We start from the raw sequence: 17,327 nt of genomic DNA, 5'->3' as shown, positions 1-17,327 counted from the left end.
AATTAAGGTTTAATTTTATCCAAGCTAAAATTGTAATAAATGCCATATAACTATTGCTATATATTCAATCAAATTCAAATTCATATATGAAATATATAAAATAAATATTGTGTAATGTAAATTCCCCTATAAGCAGATGTATATATTATATAATTTTATATTGGATTGATAAGTAAAAAACCTCCATATTTTGGGCAGAGAAAACTGAAACTCACTTTACTTAAATAAAATCCGATTTGAGCACATTTTAAAATTGAATAAAATATCTAAAATCGAGTTACCTAAATATTCATATATATTCCATATATATATCATATATATTCCATATAGCTCATATATATTATAATTATAAAGACGAGTTTAAATTCTTCATTAATCCTTATTACGAACATGTCAGCTAAGTAGCACAAACTATAAGCCTATGTGCAGCAAAAACGAAAACTATACCAAAGCCAACAACAACTAGAGTCGGAGCAACGCTTTGCAAAAGCCCCAGAAATTTAGTAAGTTTTAAATAAAAGTTGGCGAACTTCATTATAAAAGCTGTTGCTGTATTTAGTAGCTGCATCTGTAACTGCAGCTCTATGTGAATATCAGAGGCTTTTATTATATAACGTCTCTGTCACTCTCTGTTACTCTCTCTATCTCTCTCTCTCTGTCTCTCTTACTCTTTCTCTTTCTTTCAGTTAATTCAAGCGCCCTGCCGAAGCTACTCAGCAGTCGAGTTCGGATGTTTAAAAGTCTGCGGCTGTTACTTTTCCGAGTGCAGCTGAAATTATTTTGCGTTTATTTTTTATAACCAATACCCATTAAAATGTGTAAGAACGATGTGATGGAAGTGAACTATAGAAATAAATGCCATTTGTGAATATTAAAAACATTGTTTTTACAAAATTTATTATTTTTATTCAACCAAATTTCTATCGTTGCTGAATTTTTTATGTGGATAACCAAAAAGTTAAATGCAGAGCTCGCAACGAGGTATCTACTGGCTTAGCATAGCCAATTAGACCAATGTATACTTTTCATTTTTCGCCAACGTAGCATTTCATGCAAATGAAGTAAACTTGTTGTGTGAGTGCGAATGTGTATGTGTGTGGGTGTATGCAAATGAGCTTGTTTGTGTGTCTGTGTTGGACCATGTAAATGTTTAAACTTGTGCCACTGCAGCTGCGCAAAGCGAGCCGTAAAATTTGTGCTTTACTCGGTTTATGCTGACACCTGATTTATGGCTTATAAATAAAATTTTAAATTCGCACAACAATTAATGTAACAATACTTGCACACAGACACACACATACACATACAGCAGCATCAAGCAAATGCGATTAGCATTTTGGACTATTTAAGCCTCAGCAGGGAAACCAAATGTGACAATAGCAACAGAGTTAAGCATAAGCCACACACTGACAGCACACACTCCCCCACTTCAACCTGTAACAACAACAGTTATTGGCTTAGAAAAGGGCGCAGAGCTACAATAAAAAAATGTGTGGAGCGCTAGGCGCAAAAATCTGCAAACAAGTGTGCAACAAAGCGCACAATTGTAATTTAACTGCAGTCAGAGTCTAGTTGGTAACAACAACAACAGCAGCAGCAGCAAAAACGACTGCCAACAACAACAACAACAACTCCAAGCACAACGACAAATGTGCGCGCCTCAAGTGTTGTAAGCGGCTTTTGTTGGCAATTGTTTGGCAAATGCAGAAAAGCGAAAAACGGAAGAGTGCGCAGAGTGTGGGTAACTGCAACAAAATTGGTAGGCAAATGAAATGCACACACAAGCACAAACACAAACACACACACATACACATGTACGTACCACTTACAGTACCAACACACACTCACACAGAACACAGGCAAACACATAATCCACTTTGCCGAGGCAACAGACACAGCAGCTGCATCAAAATCGGATATTACACATACGCCTCGTTGTGCCGTCGTTTGTTCGTGTTTGGTCTGCATCTGTCTCTTTCTCGGATATATCTCCTTATCTACCCTATATTTCGAACGTATCAAGTTTTGAATACAAAACTGTTGAAAGTCATGAATTATTATTTATAAATTATTATTATTTATAAATATATATGTATATATGTATATAATATTTTAAAATGTTTACTTTGAATTTTTTACTGAAAATTTTTATGATATGTTGCTTATTAGTTTCTGTAAAAAAACATAAATGTATTTGTTGATTTATCTTTTGGGTATATCAAAACTTTACACATGCAACATGTAAAGTTTTCGTTAACAAATAAATAATTTTATTTGTTTTTAATTTAATATTTATACTGCCTAACAATATATTTTATTTAGTTCAATATCAATAACTTATAAAGGCAGGGCATTTCATAGTTCATCAGAGTTCACGTATTACACAATTTAACTTCCGTTTCTACTTTTAGCGCCACGAATTGGTTGACAAATGTCACAGCAACGACGCGTCGCGACGTCCATCTGGAGCCAAGCTCCATTCACAACGCAAACCCCCTTGCAGCATTGCCTGCGTTCATCCCCTACCCGGCCTCCAACACACTGTCAACTGCCAACAAATGTAAAACAGCATAAAACACTCGTCGCTTCAATGCCGTGACGACTGCCCCCGCACCCCCCTACTCCATTGTGGCTCATATGCTATACGATGTTCGTGAAAAACTTGACACTTAATTGTGTCTCCTACTCTCTCTCCCGCTCACTCACTCCCCTCTCTTCAACTCCCTCTCTCTGTCTCTCTCTACATCTCTTTGTTTCTACATGAGCATAGTTTTTTTCGCATCTATATTATCTTTGTATCGTCTGGCGCCTGTTTCTGCTTCTGTTTTTGTTGTCAATTGCTGCACATTTGCCTGTCGCGGAAATCTATTTTAAAATTCTGGGCCAATGTCCGTTGACTTATGGAGCTGCTTTAGAAAGCAGTCCCATTCCTCGTGGTTAAACATTACATATTTCACAGATAGAACAACAGCAGGTATTTCCTTCAACAGGTGCGATACGAATGAAGCATATAAAGCCAAATACCAAGAGCAACGGAAAACCATCTGACCAAATGATGAATAACAGAACATTGTTGGAACCTAGTTAAATGAACATTATTAAAAGAATGAACAGAAAAAATGAAAAAAATGAAAAAAATGAACAAAGAATAAGAATCATTTGCAACATTTCCGACTTTAGATCATACTATCAGCTATCATCTACTATTCGTCAAATCTTCTATTTAAGTTTTTACTAGTTTATGAGGTAGATGAAACATGAGTTCGTACGGGTTATCTTAAGTATAGAGTGCATTTTAGATTTAATTGATAGCAGCAAAGTATGGACCTTATTTCATAGAGCTTGAACCCATCAAAAATGGGAAAAGAGAGTATAATGCCTAAGTCAATATTTATGTAACAGGCAGAAGTAGGCGTGGCAGACCAAATCAAGTACATGTATTGTTGATCAAGAAGACAAAGTCGATTTAGCCTTGACCGCCTGTCTGTCTGTCCGTATGTACATACGTCTATAGACCTTTAGATCACAGAACTTAAAACAGCTAGAGACTTGAATTTTTTTTTAGAACTCTCTATAGCATGCGCATATCAACTTTGTTTCAAATAATCGATAACTCATCCCGTTTTATTGTTATCGATTAAAAACACGATCGGAATGCAGTTATTAAATTATATCTCATACGGCCTAAGAGCTAGAGCCTTCTAATTTTATATTTATTTATTTATGTATATTTTATACAGTTTTGAATTTTGTTATATTTTGGATGACAGCTCCAAATTTCCTCAAATTCTTTAAATTTAATTTCAGTTGGATAAAAGGCCAAAATATCAAAAATTTAACATTTTTACAAATAATCCAATATTTTTCAGTTTCAGTGAAATCCGATAAGTAATACAAAATTTATAAAACTGAAACTTTGGCTAATTAGTACAAACAGTGCCAATCATTTTTATTCATCCTATAGACATGAATACACATTCAAATGTGGGCATTCGTTTCATTCTTTAATTTTCATTTTAAATTAATTTCAAATTCATTAGCAAATAATACAATTTGTGAGAGCTTACATTTTTTTAAACAGTGAAATTTTCAACAGAATATGTAGATCGTATGCTGAAAATTAATTAAAATATGTTAAGTAACTCAGCAGTTGTTAAAGAAAACGTCAAGCATACGTAAATTTCCTATACGTACAGTGAGAGTACTGGTAGAGGATGTTGGCTCAATTCCTGGTATTTTAATGCCAGGTCTTCTCTTTGTATGTTAAATGCAAGGTATGGAAAATATTTAAACATGAAAATCGGACGGAGTCCACGGTATCTCCTAGTCGTGCACCTCCGACTAGAGCTTTCTCACTTGTTTTATTTACAGGTGAGTTTTTATAGACATCAATGATAGTGAGAGACTCTTAAGTTTGTCCACTCATTCGCTTTTCTTTTTATATATACGCGCAAATTAAGCAATTTTTCTTAACTGGGGTCATTACGCTGTTTTTCAGTCAATATTATTTTCAGCAGTTCATTGGCTTTGTCTTGCTTTGTCTCTCTCTCTCTCTCTTCCTTACAGTTAAAGTGTCATTAATTAGTCACTCAACTTAACTTAAGAAATCTTGAATACCAAATTAATGGAAGAAAACGAATTTTTCAACTATATTTCATACAAAAGTTGACCTTTTTATGGTCGAAAGCATTTAATCACACTTTAATAGCTACGAGCAGGCCATCAGGTTCCAGATCAAATGGCATCAGCAACTAAAAATCCACATTTATGGACGCCCTGCCTCAAGAAAGTTTTTGGCAATGTCGCACGGCCTAAAGACATAAAACAAAACTTGTCTCGTCCTCACAAAAAGTTGGACGACATAATGGCAAACACCAAAGGGGACCAATCAAAGGGGAAAGGGCAGCAAGGCATGGCTTGAGCTCAGCTGGCATTTTGGGGCGAACGTAACAAAGTAGATGTAGAGAAGTATTCGCAACACAAGACAAAACATAAAATAAAATACTGAAAATTAACGACAAATTGCGCATCATTAAAAACCGAAACGAAGCACAATGACAAAAGGGAGCAGCAGAGGGAATGCCCAACGCAGACTAAAGCCAATAATGAAGACAACGCAAAGCACCAACCGGCACGGAATACGTGGCTGGGGGAGTGTGGAGTGCCGTTCAGGGAGCACCTGAGTACACTCATTCATTTGATTACAAGCCAACGGAACGCGACAATGAAACAACACAAAAATAAAGATGGGTAAGAGAGAAGAAGTAGAAGAGTATCCTTACTCTCAAAAGCATGATTGAGGCAACTCAATTTCTGTTCCTGTAGGCCTTCGAAAATTACAAATATTTTCAACATCAATTCGATACAGTTTACACAAATTGATTTAATTTTGCACAGCTTTTTGCCTGCTTGTTGAAAAATCTACACTGTGAACAAACGAGGTAACTTAGTCTGCTCTTCAAGTTATATATCAAGTTATACATATATGTAGTTATATGGATTATACTGATTCGAATTGTAAGATTATAAATAAATATCTTAATCTGAATTATTAAAATAAAATCTTTCTATAGTAAATAAGAACTCCATTTCGTATATCTTGAACTATATATAGCCTTATATGTTTTATTAAAGTTTACTTGCATGTTATAGGTCGACGAACATATTTAATTTTTTAATGCTGCCAAACAGTATGGTTCGTGCAGTGTATACATTAATGCATATATACATATGTATACATAATTACCACCCTAACACCCACAAAGGAACACACAGACAGATGCAGACACATATACATATATAGTTGACACCAAGTCGCCAGCCAGGACAAAGTCAGCAGCTCCAAATTTCCCAAAAGACAAGCCCCGTACTCGTCTCCCTAAATGACTCACTTTGCGGTAATGGAGCTGCCAAGCTGCGTAGGTGCTGTCGGGTACAGTCGCTCCCACACCATCCCTCCATCCCTCTTTGTTCACTTGGCCCCAAAGACAAAGTGACAAGCCGTCAAGTTGCACGTGAGCTTCAACTTAGGTTCCGTTATTTTTACCTTGCTTTTTTCTTTTCTTTGCTTTCATGTCTTGTTCTTCATAGTTTAATAAAAGCTTTTTCTTTCTGCACATTTTGATATTAGTTGTTGTTGCTGTTGTTGAATGCCTCAATAATATGCATAATTTATTTTAATTGGATTCTAAGTATATAATAATAACCTCAGCATGGGCAGCAACATAATAAAGTAATATATTACTTTTCGACATTAAAATGCAAAATTAATATTGCTGGACTTTAATCATCAAATATTTTTTAATATAAAGAATACAATTTTATAAAAATTTTATAAAATAAAAATACAACAGCAATATAGATGCATATATACTATTATTTATTTATTTATATGCATTTTAAATATTTAATATTTCTCCTGCTACGCCATTAGATTATAGCTTTAAAAGCTTTTTAAATTTCTTCATAAACATATCTTAAATCAACTTCTTTTTTGTTAATTTCTTTACAACTGTTAATTTACATTTTCTGAACATTTTAATCAGCATGTTTTTCACTAGACTCCAATCTTTACATTAACTTTATGGCAGGTCTCCATCCCCCCTCCATTTCCCTTCTCTATTTGCCATGCTCAAGTTTGTATTTTACTTTTTTGTGGGTCTGCGGTTCCGTTTTAATCAAAACAAAATGTTAAAGCGTAGCGAAGCGAGGGCAAAGGAAACAGGATAAAACCCTCTAGTTGAGCGATCATGCAGACAAGTTAATACCCTGTAGTAACTAACCTGACTTGGCCATATTAAATATTCTAAAGGTACAAAGAATCTATAATTACATTATTATGTATATATAATATATATGCATATTTATGTTAATTTAATTAAGTTGCAAAGTGCCTTTTTTTATAACATTATTACGCCCATTTTATGTACCCCGTGTGTGTACAAGAATAGCCAAAATCAAAAACAAACAAACTAAAGAGTGCCAGTAGCAAGCCAACAAACAACAACATTATTGCTAGCCCATGGATCCTTTTATACGCCCAAAACAATCTCATTCCCTTATTGCTAGTTGTCCTAAAAACTGTTTGCTTTGTTGCCTTTCTTATTATTGTTGTTATCCATTATTTAAAGCAGAATGTCACAATAAACGTGAAAAGTGCAAAATGTTGCCCAAAAAACAGCAGCAGCAACAACAACAGAAACGAATAATGTTTTTACAGTCCACCTTCTCTCTCTATCTTTCCCTCTCTCTCTCTCTCTCTCTCTGTATTTCCCCACTTTTCCCTCTCTCTCTCTGTCTCCCTCACTTTTGCATAAATTGCTTCCTATGAGCAGCAAACGCAGTCATCTACTACTCTGCTCTGACGTTGCAGTTGACAGAGCCGCTCCCATTCCATTTCGACTGTCCATTTACTCCACGCTCTCCAACAACAACGGGAATTGTCCGTTGGCAGCTTTTGGCAACTCGCATAGTTGCAAGGCACCATCAACGTCATTGGCGTCACTTGTAGACTTGTTGTTAGTTCCGTTGTAGTTGTTGGCTTTCTCCACCATTTACTAGGCTCCAAACTGCCCACTTGAAGCCTTTTCCTATCGTTGTCACTGAATTGTTTCCCAGAAGCTAAATTTGCTTGAAATGATTTTATGGCCAATCCTGGGTTTACGGCTAATTAGAGAAGTGGGAATTTCAATGCCCACCAAAAGGTTCACTGATGTATTATAAACAAGTAAAATTGCTCTAAGACTAAGAGTTAGGAGACGCCATCCATTATACAAAATAAATCAACATTTTATAAGCAGCAGTTTATAGTTCAACTTGCATCGCGCTTCGAGTGACCCGAAGCAAATTGTTTGAAACACTTAAATACTTATTGGAAATAGCTGTCCGTACGTTAACATCCGCTGCTATATTTTAACACACTTGAAGTAATGCCCTATAGAACTCATAGACCTTTCAGATTCGAGGCACACATGTGCCTCATTTTCTCTTTTAGGCAAATGTCACAAACGGCACTTGGCGCCGTTTGTTAGCTCAGGTCTTCTACTTCATGAAACATAGAGAATCGAGGGAGAGTGATAAGAAGAACCAATGCAAACAACAAGAAAGACTGATTTAGTCGAGACTGACCGACTAGGCAATACCCTGAACCCTGAACATTCATGCACAAATCTCAAATCGTTTTAGCAAATGTAGGGTAAAGTGGGAAGTATCCGCATTCCGAAATATAGAAAAGCTCTGCATTCATTAGTTCTTTATAGTAAACATGCTATGTTTAACAATCGAAACGATGAATGGTTTTATGGTTTATAGTAACTATCACGCATCCTTCTGCCTGTTACATACATTTTCCCTAAACCATTATACCCTGAATTCGCATTATCAATAGGTGCAGAGTATAAAAATAGCCTCAAAAGAACTGTGAATGCACTTGTCGCTGTCTCTCTTGCAGCTTCTCCGCAATCCTTCTCTCTCTCACACGAACTACTTTAATTATAGCCGAGCTACATATTTGGTATGTGCGCCGACTAGGCGGAAGTTTGTTTAGGATACATGAGCATTTAGCCAGGCAGCTACATGCAGCGGTATCTTTGCTTATGCCTACGCTAGCCTCAGCTCCCTCCTTTTCTTGTGCACCTCTTATCGTATTCTTATTTTCTCTTTCTCTCTATCAACAAATTGCATTAGTTGTTGTCACGTCTAGACACGCGCCGGCACATTCTGCAACTCTTCCCCACTGTAAATTATTCAAATGAAGTATTTGCTATGGCATGCTACATACGCGTTGCTGTGGCACTTGCAGCTGCAGCTGCAGTAGATGTCGCGTTAATCGCCTCTCAACTGTGGAAACTTACCTTTCGCTGCTCGTAGTCAATTATTTGTAGTACGACTCGCCATACGATATAATCGATTTTATAATAGATAGTCAACCTTTTTAATTTTTTAATGCGATATAGTTTTATTTTAGTCGCGTATGTATTGATAATCCGTTATGATATGTTTTATAAGCTGTAAAAATAAAAGAGTTCATTAATTTGCTAATCTCTTTGAACGTATGTAAGAATGTAATGTATTATCTTGACCGATGATAATTTATATACATACATACACACATGTATGTATGTATGTATGTATTTATGTATGTATGCATGCATATGTATATATGTATGTATGTATTTATGTATGTATCTATGTATGTATGTATCTATGTATCTATGTATCTATGTATCTATGTATCTATGTATCTATGTATCTATGTATCTATGTATCTATGTATCTATGTATCTATGTATCTATGTATCTATGTATCTATGTATCTATGTATCTATGTATCTATGTATCTATGTATCTATGTATCTATGTATCTATGTATCTATGTATCTATGTATCTATGTATCTATGTATCTATGTATCTATGTATCTATGTATCTATGTATCTATGTATCTATGTATCTATGTATCTATGTATCTATGTATCTATGTATCTATGTATCTATGTATCTATGTATCTATGTATCTATGTATCTATGTATCTATGTATCTATGTATCTATGTATCTATGTATCTATGTATCTATGTATCTATGTATCTATGTATCTATGTATCTATGTATCTATGTATCTATGTATCTATGTATCTATGTATCTATGTATCTATGTATCTATGTATCTATGTATCTATGTATCTATGTATCTATGTATCTATGTATCTATGTATCTATGTATCTATGTATCTATGTATCTATGTATCTATGTATCTATGTATCTATGTATCTATGTATCTATGTATCTATGTATCTATGTATCTATTCTATGTATCTATGTATCTATGTATCTATGTATCTATGTATCTATGTATCTATGTATCTATGTATCTATGTATCTATGTATCTATGTATCTATGTATCTATGTATCTATGTATCTATGTATCTATGTATCTATGTATCTATGTATCTATGTATCTATGTATCAATGTATCTATGTATCTATGTATCTATGTATCTATGTATCTATGTATCTATGTACCTATGTATCTATGTATCTATGTATCTATGTATCTATGTATCTATGTATCTATGTATCTATGTATCTATGTATATGTTTGCTTTTAATGTATGTATATGAGAGTCTATGTATGTTTATGTGTATATGACCAATGCTCGACTTTTCTTTGTAACGAACAGGTTAATTTTAAAATGATCATTTTGTTTACATTGTATTTTATAGTTAAGCTACCCTGAAATACACTAGCAAAAAATAAGTTGGCGTCTCGACCGACGACGCTTTTCATGCCAAATATGCAACAAAATGCGCCACAAAACTTTAGACACGCAATAAAAAGCCGCACAAAAATCAAAAATCCACGGCGAAATGTTGCAGACCAGGTCCACACAGGGATGAACCAGCCAGCCGCCCAGCCACCCACCACCCACCATTCGAGTCCCGAGTTCCTGTGTGCTGAGCTTCTTTGCCTGCCACTGGGGGTGGCTCTGGGTCTGGCTTTGACTCTGGCTTTGACTATGCAGGCGGCAAGTCCCAAGTGCGAGAGCGAGAGAGGGAGAAAGCAGGCGGCCGTGCTTGTGTCTCGTCTGGCGACGCAGACGCTGCAGACAGTTTTCTAATGGGATAAACTAAATACGTTTGTGTGCGTATTTATGTGTGTCTGAATAAGTATTTATATGTGTGTGTTCACTCGAAACATGAAGCTTACACGTCGTTAAATGACATACACACCAATATTATTAAAAAGTGTACACCAATAATCAATTAATGAATAAAAAAACAATACTGCATACTTTTAGAACTTATTCACAGAACAAGAAATAAATGTGGAGAAATTCTCACACAATCACATACAGACGAATGTGACATTTTTGCGGGTAGTCAGAACACAAGTTCGAAACAGCGACGGCGCCAACGTTCAATAGGTGGAGAAAAGGGGAGCGAGCTTGGACGAATTTTAGGCGCTCGCTTTGTTGTGCCGGCGAATATGTAGCGGAAAGCCGAAATGCCAAAACAAAATTGCGTATATTTGGCTCAATCACTTACCGGCAAAATTTTGCCGCATTGCAGGCGGCAAATACAATGATGATTTGAACCGGTATTTGCGATTTTTTGGTAATGTTTTTGTTTTTGTTGTTTGTTATTTAGCTAACTTGACGCTTTTCTCATTTTAATGCATTAGTTATTGTAGCCGCATAGGGCATTCAATAAATAACACCCACACACGCACGGGCAGTTGGTATAAGTTAAACACACACGCACCATACAAAGAACTGTTAAACGTTACGCCGCGTTACGTCCTTGCACACCAACAGAAAGGCAACATTTGAAATGGTTTTAGCATGGTGAGCGTCCAAATTACTCAAAACTGTTTTACAGAATGTTATACTCAAAAGAGCTGTTAAGCTTCATAGATACAATCCTTATACGGCCACACTGCGCACACAGCTGTTGACCCAGTCGTTTTGATCGATTAATTTGCCTCTCAATCGCATATCGCACTCCCGCCACAATGGCGAGTTAACTTGTTAACAACAATTGAAAGATTTAACAAATGAATTTTAACTGTATATCAACTGCAGTAGAGTAAAGGAAATTAATTGAAGCCGGCAATACTGAGTTACCGAAATGGTGGAACTGCAATTGAGAAAACGAAATGCTTGCGTCATAGTGCTGGGCGATATTGGACGCAGTCCACGTATGCAATACCACGCTCAGAGCCTCCTCGAAGATAATTACAATGTGGACATAATTGGCTATATGGAGACGCGCCCTCTTGATGCACTGACTGTGGCACAACCCAAGTGTAAAATACACGAACTTTCCGCGGTGCCCATCACAAATCTAACACCGAAATTGCAACTCCTCTTCAAAGCCATTTGGCAAACGTTAAGTCTGTTAATCGCCCTAATCTCGATAAGACGACCCAATTTCTTGCTTGTACAGAATCCACCCGGCATACCCACCTTGATTGTTTGCTATTTGTACTGCGCCGTGACGCGAACCAAGTTAGCCATCGATTGGCATAATTACACTTACACGATATTGGCGTTGGGCACGGCTGGAGGTGAGCAGAACCGGCTCATCCGTCTCACTAAGCGACTGGAACGTTATTTTGGCAGCAAAGCTCATACGCATTTTTGTGTAACTAATGCCATGAAGGAGGATCTTCAACGCAACTGGAATATTGGGTGAGAAAGAGGCGCACTCGTCTGGAAACTCAGACGCTGTAGACAGTACGCCAACGGGATAGACCAAAGACGTGTGTGTGTGTGTAAATGCATGAATACAAACCATACAATTCTTCAGTTATATAGATCTCTATTTTCACTTAGCTATTTATTAATTATCTTTGTTTGCAGACCCGTACATGTGCTCTATGATCGAGCGCCAGCGCAGTACCATCCAATAGAGCTTCCTCAAAAGCACGAGCTATTCATGAAACTTTCCAAAGATTATGCGCCCTTTATGCCGCAATGTTATGCGGATCTAAAGCAATCGGGCATGCTTGAATCAACTTCACTCACTCAGAAGTTAGCCAATGGAACGGTACTCTACAAGCCACAAAGGCAAGCGATACTCGTCTCGAGCACTAGCTGGACGCCGGATGAGGACTTTGGCATACTCTTGAAAGCCTTGGAGTCCTATGAGAGTGTGGCTACGGCCGAGCCACATGTCTATCCATCCCTGCTGTGCATCATTACAGGCAAGGGTCCACAAAAAGCGCAATACGAGGCTCAAATAGCGAAATTCCAGTGGCAAAAAGTTTCGATTGTAACTCCCTGGTTGGATGCTGACGATTATGCGAGCCTGCTGGCCAGTGCAGACCTAGGTGTGTCTTTGCATTGGAGCACAAGTGGGCTGGATTTGCCCATGAAGGTGGTGGATATGTTTGGCAGTGGTCTGCCCGTCTGTGCATACAATTTTAAGTGGTGAGACAGTAGAAGATTGCAATCCATAAACATTAAATAAACCCCCGTTCTCTGTTCAGCCTCGCTGAGCTTGTGAAGCACGGCGAGAATGGCTTTGTCTTCAACGATCATTCAGAACTAGCCGAGCAACTACGGCTATGGTTCGAGCACTTTCCTAGTAATCCAAGCATCATTGAGACTCGCTCACGCTTTAATCGCAGCCTGCAACAGTTCCAGGATTTGCGCTGGCGGGAAAATTGGCTACAATGCGCGGCACCTATACTGGAAAAATTTCTTTAAGCATTACAAATCGAGAAAGCTTTTAATAAAAATTTTCTGAACACTACAAGGTACTTAAGCTAAACAATTGTTCAAATATTATATAATATATATGTCGGATTACTATTATTTTCCATTTCGTTAGCGCAGCGAGTTTCGGTCGCAGTCGAGTTTTAACAACGACTGACTCGAGAAGCACAATTCTTGTGCGTGTCTTCCACCGAACCACACTCGGCGACAGCGACAGAACGCTGTCGCCCCGCTAAAACGGGACTTTACCAAACTACAAAACTTAGGCAATCAATCACAAAATGTTGCAGTTATGTTTCTACGAAAATGCTCGAAGATGCACCAATATATATGAAGTGTGACCTTCAAACATATTACCAGCACGCGCCTATACATTTCTAATACCTACTCTCCGACATATATAATACAGATAAAATTTATATATATTTATATGTAATATATATATTAATGAATTAAATTCTTGCCGCAATCATTGAAATGACGCTCGGAAAAAGCGCTTTTCATCTATTGACTATTTTCCTAATCTTAAAAACAAAAAGTTTTTGAAATAGATTCATTAAAACAAACCAATTTGAATACCTGTTGACATAATAAGCTCCTAAATATTATATATTTCTCTCTTCAGTTTAATAGTTTCACTTTTTAAATTATTGATCTCTTTTTTGTTAATTAATTCTTTAATATATTAGTAAACCTGTCCGCTTATATTTTGACGATTAACATTCTACACTACTATATATCCTTGTAGTCAAACTAGCGTGGCACGATTAGTTTGCAGCTCGTAATTGGGTTAATTCTTATATATTTTTTGATTTTACCAATGAAGATGCAGACAGGCTTATTATATATTTATAGCTATAACTAAGTTTGTGCCATTTTCAGTTTCATTTAGTATTGCTTTAGTTTACATTGTAATCAGCTTATATTGTCAAGTTTGCGCAAGCAAACAGGACAAGTCTTATAATTGTTGTTCTTATATAACTGCAGGCACACTTTGTGAAGCGCATGCTCACATGGTAAATAATCCATGGTATCCAGTTTCATGGGCTCACGGCAGATCGCACAAGCTTCGCCGGGCAGATCGATACGTATCACGATTCGCTCGCAAAACGGACAATCCCGACGCCACTTGCGATAAGAAGCAAAGCACTGCTTGCACAGCGCATGGGCACAGTTCATTACATGCATCGACTCTTTGGTCATTTCCCTATGACAAAAATAACACATGTCGCCAGGTTGGCTGAGACAAAAAAAGAATATAAAAAAGTATAGCAATACTGTAAAGTACTTACCTGTCGCGAACCCTCGGGTTATTGCTATCTATGTAGCTGCTATCATTACGATCGACGTAATCGTGTCGGGCTGCTCTCGAGTGAGGCCGTTGAGGCGACGTTTGACTGAAATAAACTACAGCGGCTGCAGCTACAATTGCGCAGCCGATGCCAAAAATTAGTTGCATTGGTATCATGATAGCCACATATGCTGTTTCAATCACAATTAAAAATATATGTATATATATATATATATATAGTTTTTTATTTTTCAATTCTATAAATGTCTCGCTCCTCTTATGAAGTACCGCTTAACTTGTCTGAAATTCCCCCGAAATAAATAGTATTTTGTTTGTAATTCACTTTATTCGTTTACAGGGACTGCCATACCGATCGACCAAAACCAGTGCTGCTACCAACATGAACAAAAATATTTTTCCATACTAAGCCAGAGCCACAAGCGTAGATATATATTAAAATATATGTATTGATAGCATAAAGGTTGTACAAAGAAATGTTAAGCATGGCGTTTATACACAACTACAACTGTGCATTTCACTGGAGATAAAATGGTATTTTCGCTTACTCGGCTTTTCGGTCACATCGCGCTTCTATTGTATTCTATAAAAATTGTTTGCCATTCACATCAATCCCTTACATGCACTGCCAAACCATTTCAAGAACATTGCTGTCATACTTTTCAAATGAGATACATTTTAATAAATTTCATGTGACAAGCCAATATTTGCTGAATTATTATCTTGAAGTGTAGTTTAGTGTAAGAACTGAGCATCGAAGTGGTATCAACATTTAAACTGCATTAATATAGAAATTGTGGTAAGCTCAAAATTTGGTATTCTTGTGTAGCCGGCACATCGGCCACACTGCATTTTAATTCTATGGTTTTTCTCTGCTCAAAATTAATTTAAATTGTAATATCAAATGCGCTGCATTCGCAATTAGCTATAATTGGTGTGGATAACTAATAAATAAGCATTTCAAACGCACCAATTAGCATGCAATATTGATTTAATCGCAACCAAAAGAAAACTCGTCTACGCCTCTCTCTCTCGCAAGAGCCAGTTGAACGATTTTTCTGGTGAAATAAACTTATATTACTTTACTGATAAAGCAACGAGTAACAGAAAGCATGGCGGAACGGGAGCGCAGCATACATGAAATGCTTAAAGACACACCATCCATGAACGATAGCTGCGGTGCTGTCCACACGGGCACAGAAGGCGGCAGTCTAGGGATGGGAATGGGAATCGGAATAGGGATGGGAGTAAGCGGCAGCAGCAGCAATCATAGTATTGGAACAGGCAACCCATTGAGCATGTCCACTAGCTTACCATTACGAAATCATTCAGGTGCGTCACCTAACTATGCAACAAACAATGAATGATGGAATTCATTTCTGATCCTCGTTTTCAGCACCCACCACGCCGATGTCCACAGCAAGTCCACATACAAACAATGGTTTTCTAACCTCAGCAGACGGTAGCAGCAGCCTCATAAGAACAAGCGCCTCGAAAATTGATAGCCTCAAGAATTGGAGCATATCAACGTATAAATGCACACGGCAAATAATGCTCGAAAAGCTAGGCAAATCGCAACGCACTGTCGACTCGGAACTAGAGGCACAGATCGAACAGTTGCGTGAAACCCAACGCAAATATTTGTCCATTTTACGATTGACGCATGCGTTCAGCTCACATTTTCAACATGTAGTCGCCTCACAGCAATCGCTAGCTGATGCCTTCGCTGATTTGGCACAGAAGAATCCCGAGCTACAAAAGGAGTTCATTTGCAACTCGGAAACGCAACGAAATTTAACTAAAAATGGTGAACTGCTGTTAAATGCATTAAACTTTTTCATTTCGTCAGTAAATACACTGTGCAACAAGACTATAGACGACACCCTGCTAACGATACGACAATACGAGACAGCTAGGTAAGCCACAAAACACGCTATAACTCATATCAGAATTATCTGAAGCTGACTTTCTTTCAAATGCAGAATTGAATTCGATGCCTATCGCATGGACTTGGAGAACACCAAGCCTGAATTAACACAGGCAGCAACTTCGCTGGAGGAAACTCAGCGCAGCTTTGCACATCATAAGGATCAATACGAAAAACTGCGCGGTGATGTTGCCGTTAAAATGCAATTTCTTGATGAGAATCGCGTAAGTATTGATTACGGTAAATGCTATATATCCTATACATTTTATTCAACCTGCAGATCAAAGTAATGCATAAACAACTCATACTGCTGCACAATGCTATTGCGGCCTACTTTTCGGGCAATGCTATGGCACTGGAGAGCACATTAAAGCAGTTCAACATAAAGGTAAACTTAACTTAGTAATTGTAACTCGACACACCTTTAATTTAAATACTAATTACAGCTTAAATCACCAAATAACATCACAGGCTCATGGCTAGAACAGTAGCCAGTGGAATGCCAGTACGTCGAGCAAAAGTATTAACTCTGTACCACATACAACACACATTTTTACACCTCTGTATATGCCGGTCGAAGTATATCAGTAAGGATTACATGCTCTCGCTCTCTCCCTGTTAAAGCTACATGACTCTTAACAATATCTAAAAGCTAACATCTAAGTCGAATTCCTAATTCATAAGCAGAAAGTGAAACGCGAGACAGTTTATTTTGTAATGATTTACTTTATTTCCATATAACTATATAACCATTTCCACACACAACTCGTACTTAAACTTAGTTCCTTATGTTTTCCTAAATTTTTATTCAAATTGAGCGCTTAGTGCAATATATAATTTATACATTAAGCTTAACGAATAATGATTACTT

The 17,327-nt window shown here is 37.1% G+C and overlaps 4 protein-coding genes across 8 annotated transcripts in view; 2 read left to right on the top strand and 2 right to left on the bottom strand.

Annotated features, from left to right (window-relative positions):
* The window catches only part of LOC111601360 (protein tincar), a 66,413-nt gene extending 55,084 nt beyond the window's left edge, over positions 1-11,329 (bottom strand). For both annotated transcript variants that reach the window (XM_023317893.2, XM_023317895.2), the window contains exons 1-2: positions 11,047-11,329; positions 8,853-9,006 (exon numbers count right to left, since the gene is read on the bottom strand). The gene's annotated coding sequence lies outside the window, so the exon portion shown is untranslated. The remainder of the gene's footprint in view (positions 1-8,852; positions 9,007-11,046) is intronic.
* Positions 11,330-11,424: 95 nt separating this feature from the next.
* LOC111601361 (chitobiosyldiphosphodolichol beta-mannosyltransferase) lies at positions 11,425-13,261 on the top strand. The gene is made up of 3 exons (XM_023317896.2): positions 11,425-12,191; positions 12,363-12,932; positions 12,992-13,261. Exons 1-3 carry the CDS (start codon positions 11,629-11,631, stop codon positions 13,209-13,211), a joined length of 1,353 nt encoding a protein of 450 aa, XP_023173664.1. The 5' UTR covers positions 11,425-11,628; the 3' UTR covers positions 13,212-13,261.
* Positions 13,262-13,804: 543 nt separating this feature from the next.
* On the bottom strand, positions 13,805-15,061 carry LOC111601370. The gene is made up of 2 exons (XM_030225774.1): positions 14,513-15,061; positions 13,805-14,460 (listed from the first exon to the last, which is right to left on the bottom strand). Exons 1-2 carry the CDS (start codon positions 14,686-14,688, stop codon positions 14,136-14,138), a joined length of 501 nt encoding a protein of 166 aa, XP_030081634.1. The 5' UTR covers positions 14,689-15,061; the 3' UTR covers positions 13,805-14,135.
* A 16-nt stretch (positions 15,062-15,077) lies between these two features.
* Positions 15,078-17,243, top strand: LOC111601367 (arfaptin-2). Of its 4 annotated transcripts, none has more exons than XM_023317904.2 (6): positions 15,080-15,328; positions 15,624-15,861; positions 15,926-16,445; positions 16,512-16,680; positions 16,737-16,844; positions 16,903-17,243. In XM_023317904.2, exons 2-6 carry the CDS (start codon positions 15,642-15,644, stop codon positions 16,945-16,947), a joined length of 1,062 nt encoding a protein of 353 aa, XP_023173672.2. In that variant the 5' UTR covers positions 15,080-15,328; positions 15,624-15,641; the 3' UTR covers positions 16,948-17,243. The 4 variants fall into 4 exon arrangements, with proteins under 4 accessions (XP_023173673.2, XP_023173672.2, XP_023173671.2 ...); XM_023317903.2 differs by having other exon boundaries at positions 15,081-15,328; positions 15,507-15,861; XM_023317902.2 differs by having other exon boundaries at positions 15,081-15,328; positions 15,455-15,861.
* Positions 17,244-17,327: the final 84 nt, after the last annotated feature.

The sequence above is a fragment of the Drosophila hydei genome, unplaced genomic scaffold (assembly GCF_003285905.1).
Source record: "Drosophila hydei strain 15085-1641.00,03,60 unplaced genomic scaffold, DhydRS2 tig00008139-arrow-pilon, whole genome shotgun sequence".
In the NCBI taxonomy this organism is placed as follows: Eukaryota; Metazoa; Arthropoda; class Insecta; order Diptera; family Drosophilidae; genus Drosophila; species Drosophila hydei.
Note: the sequence above shows the minus strand (reverse complement) of the source record. Positions and strands in the feature narration are given on the sequence as shown.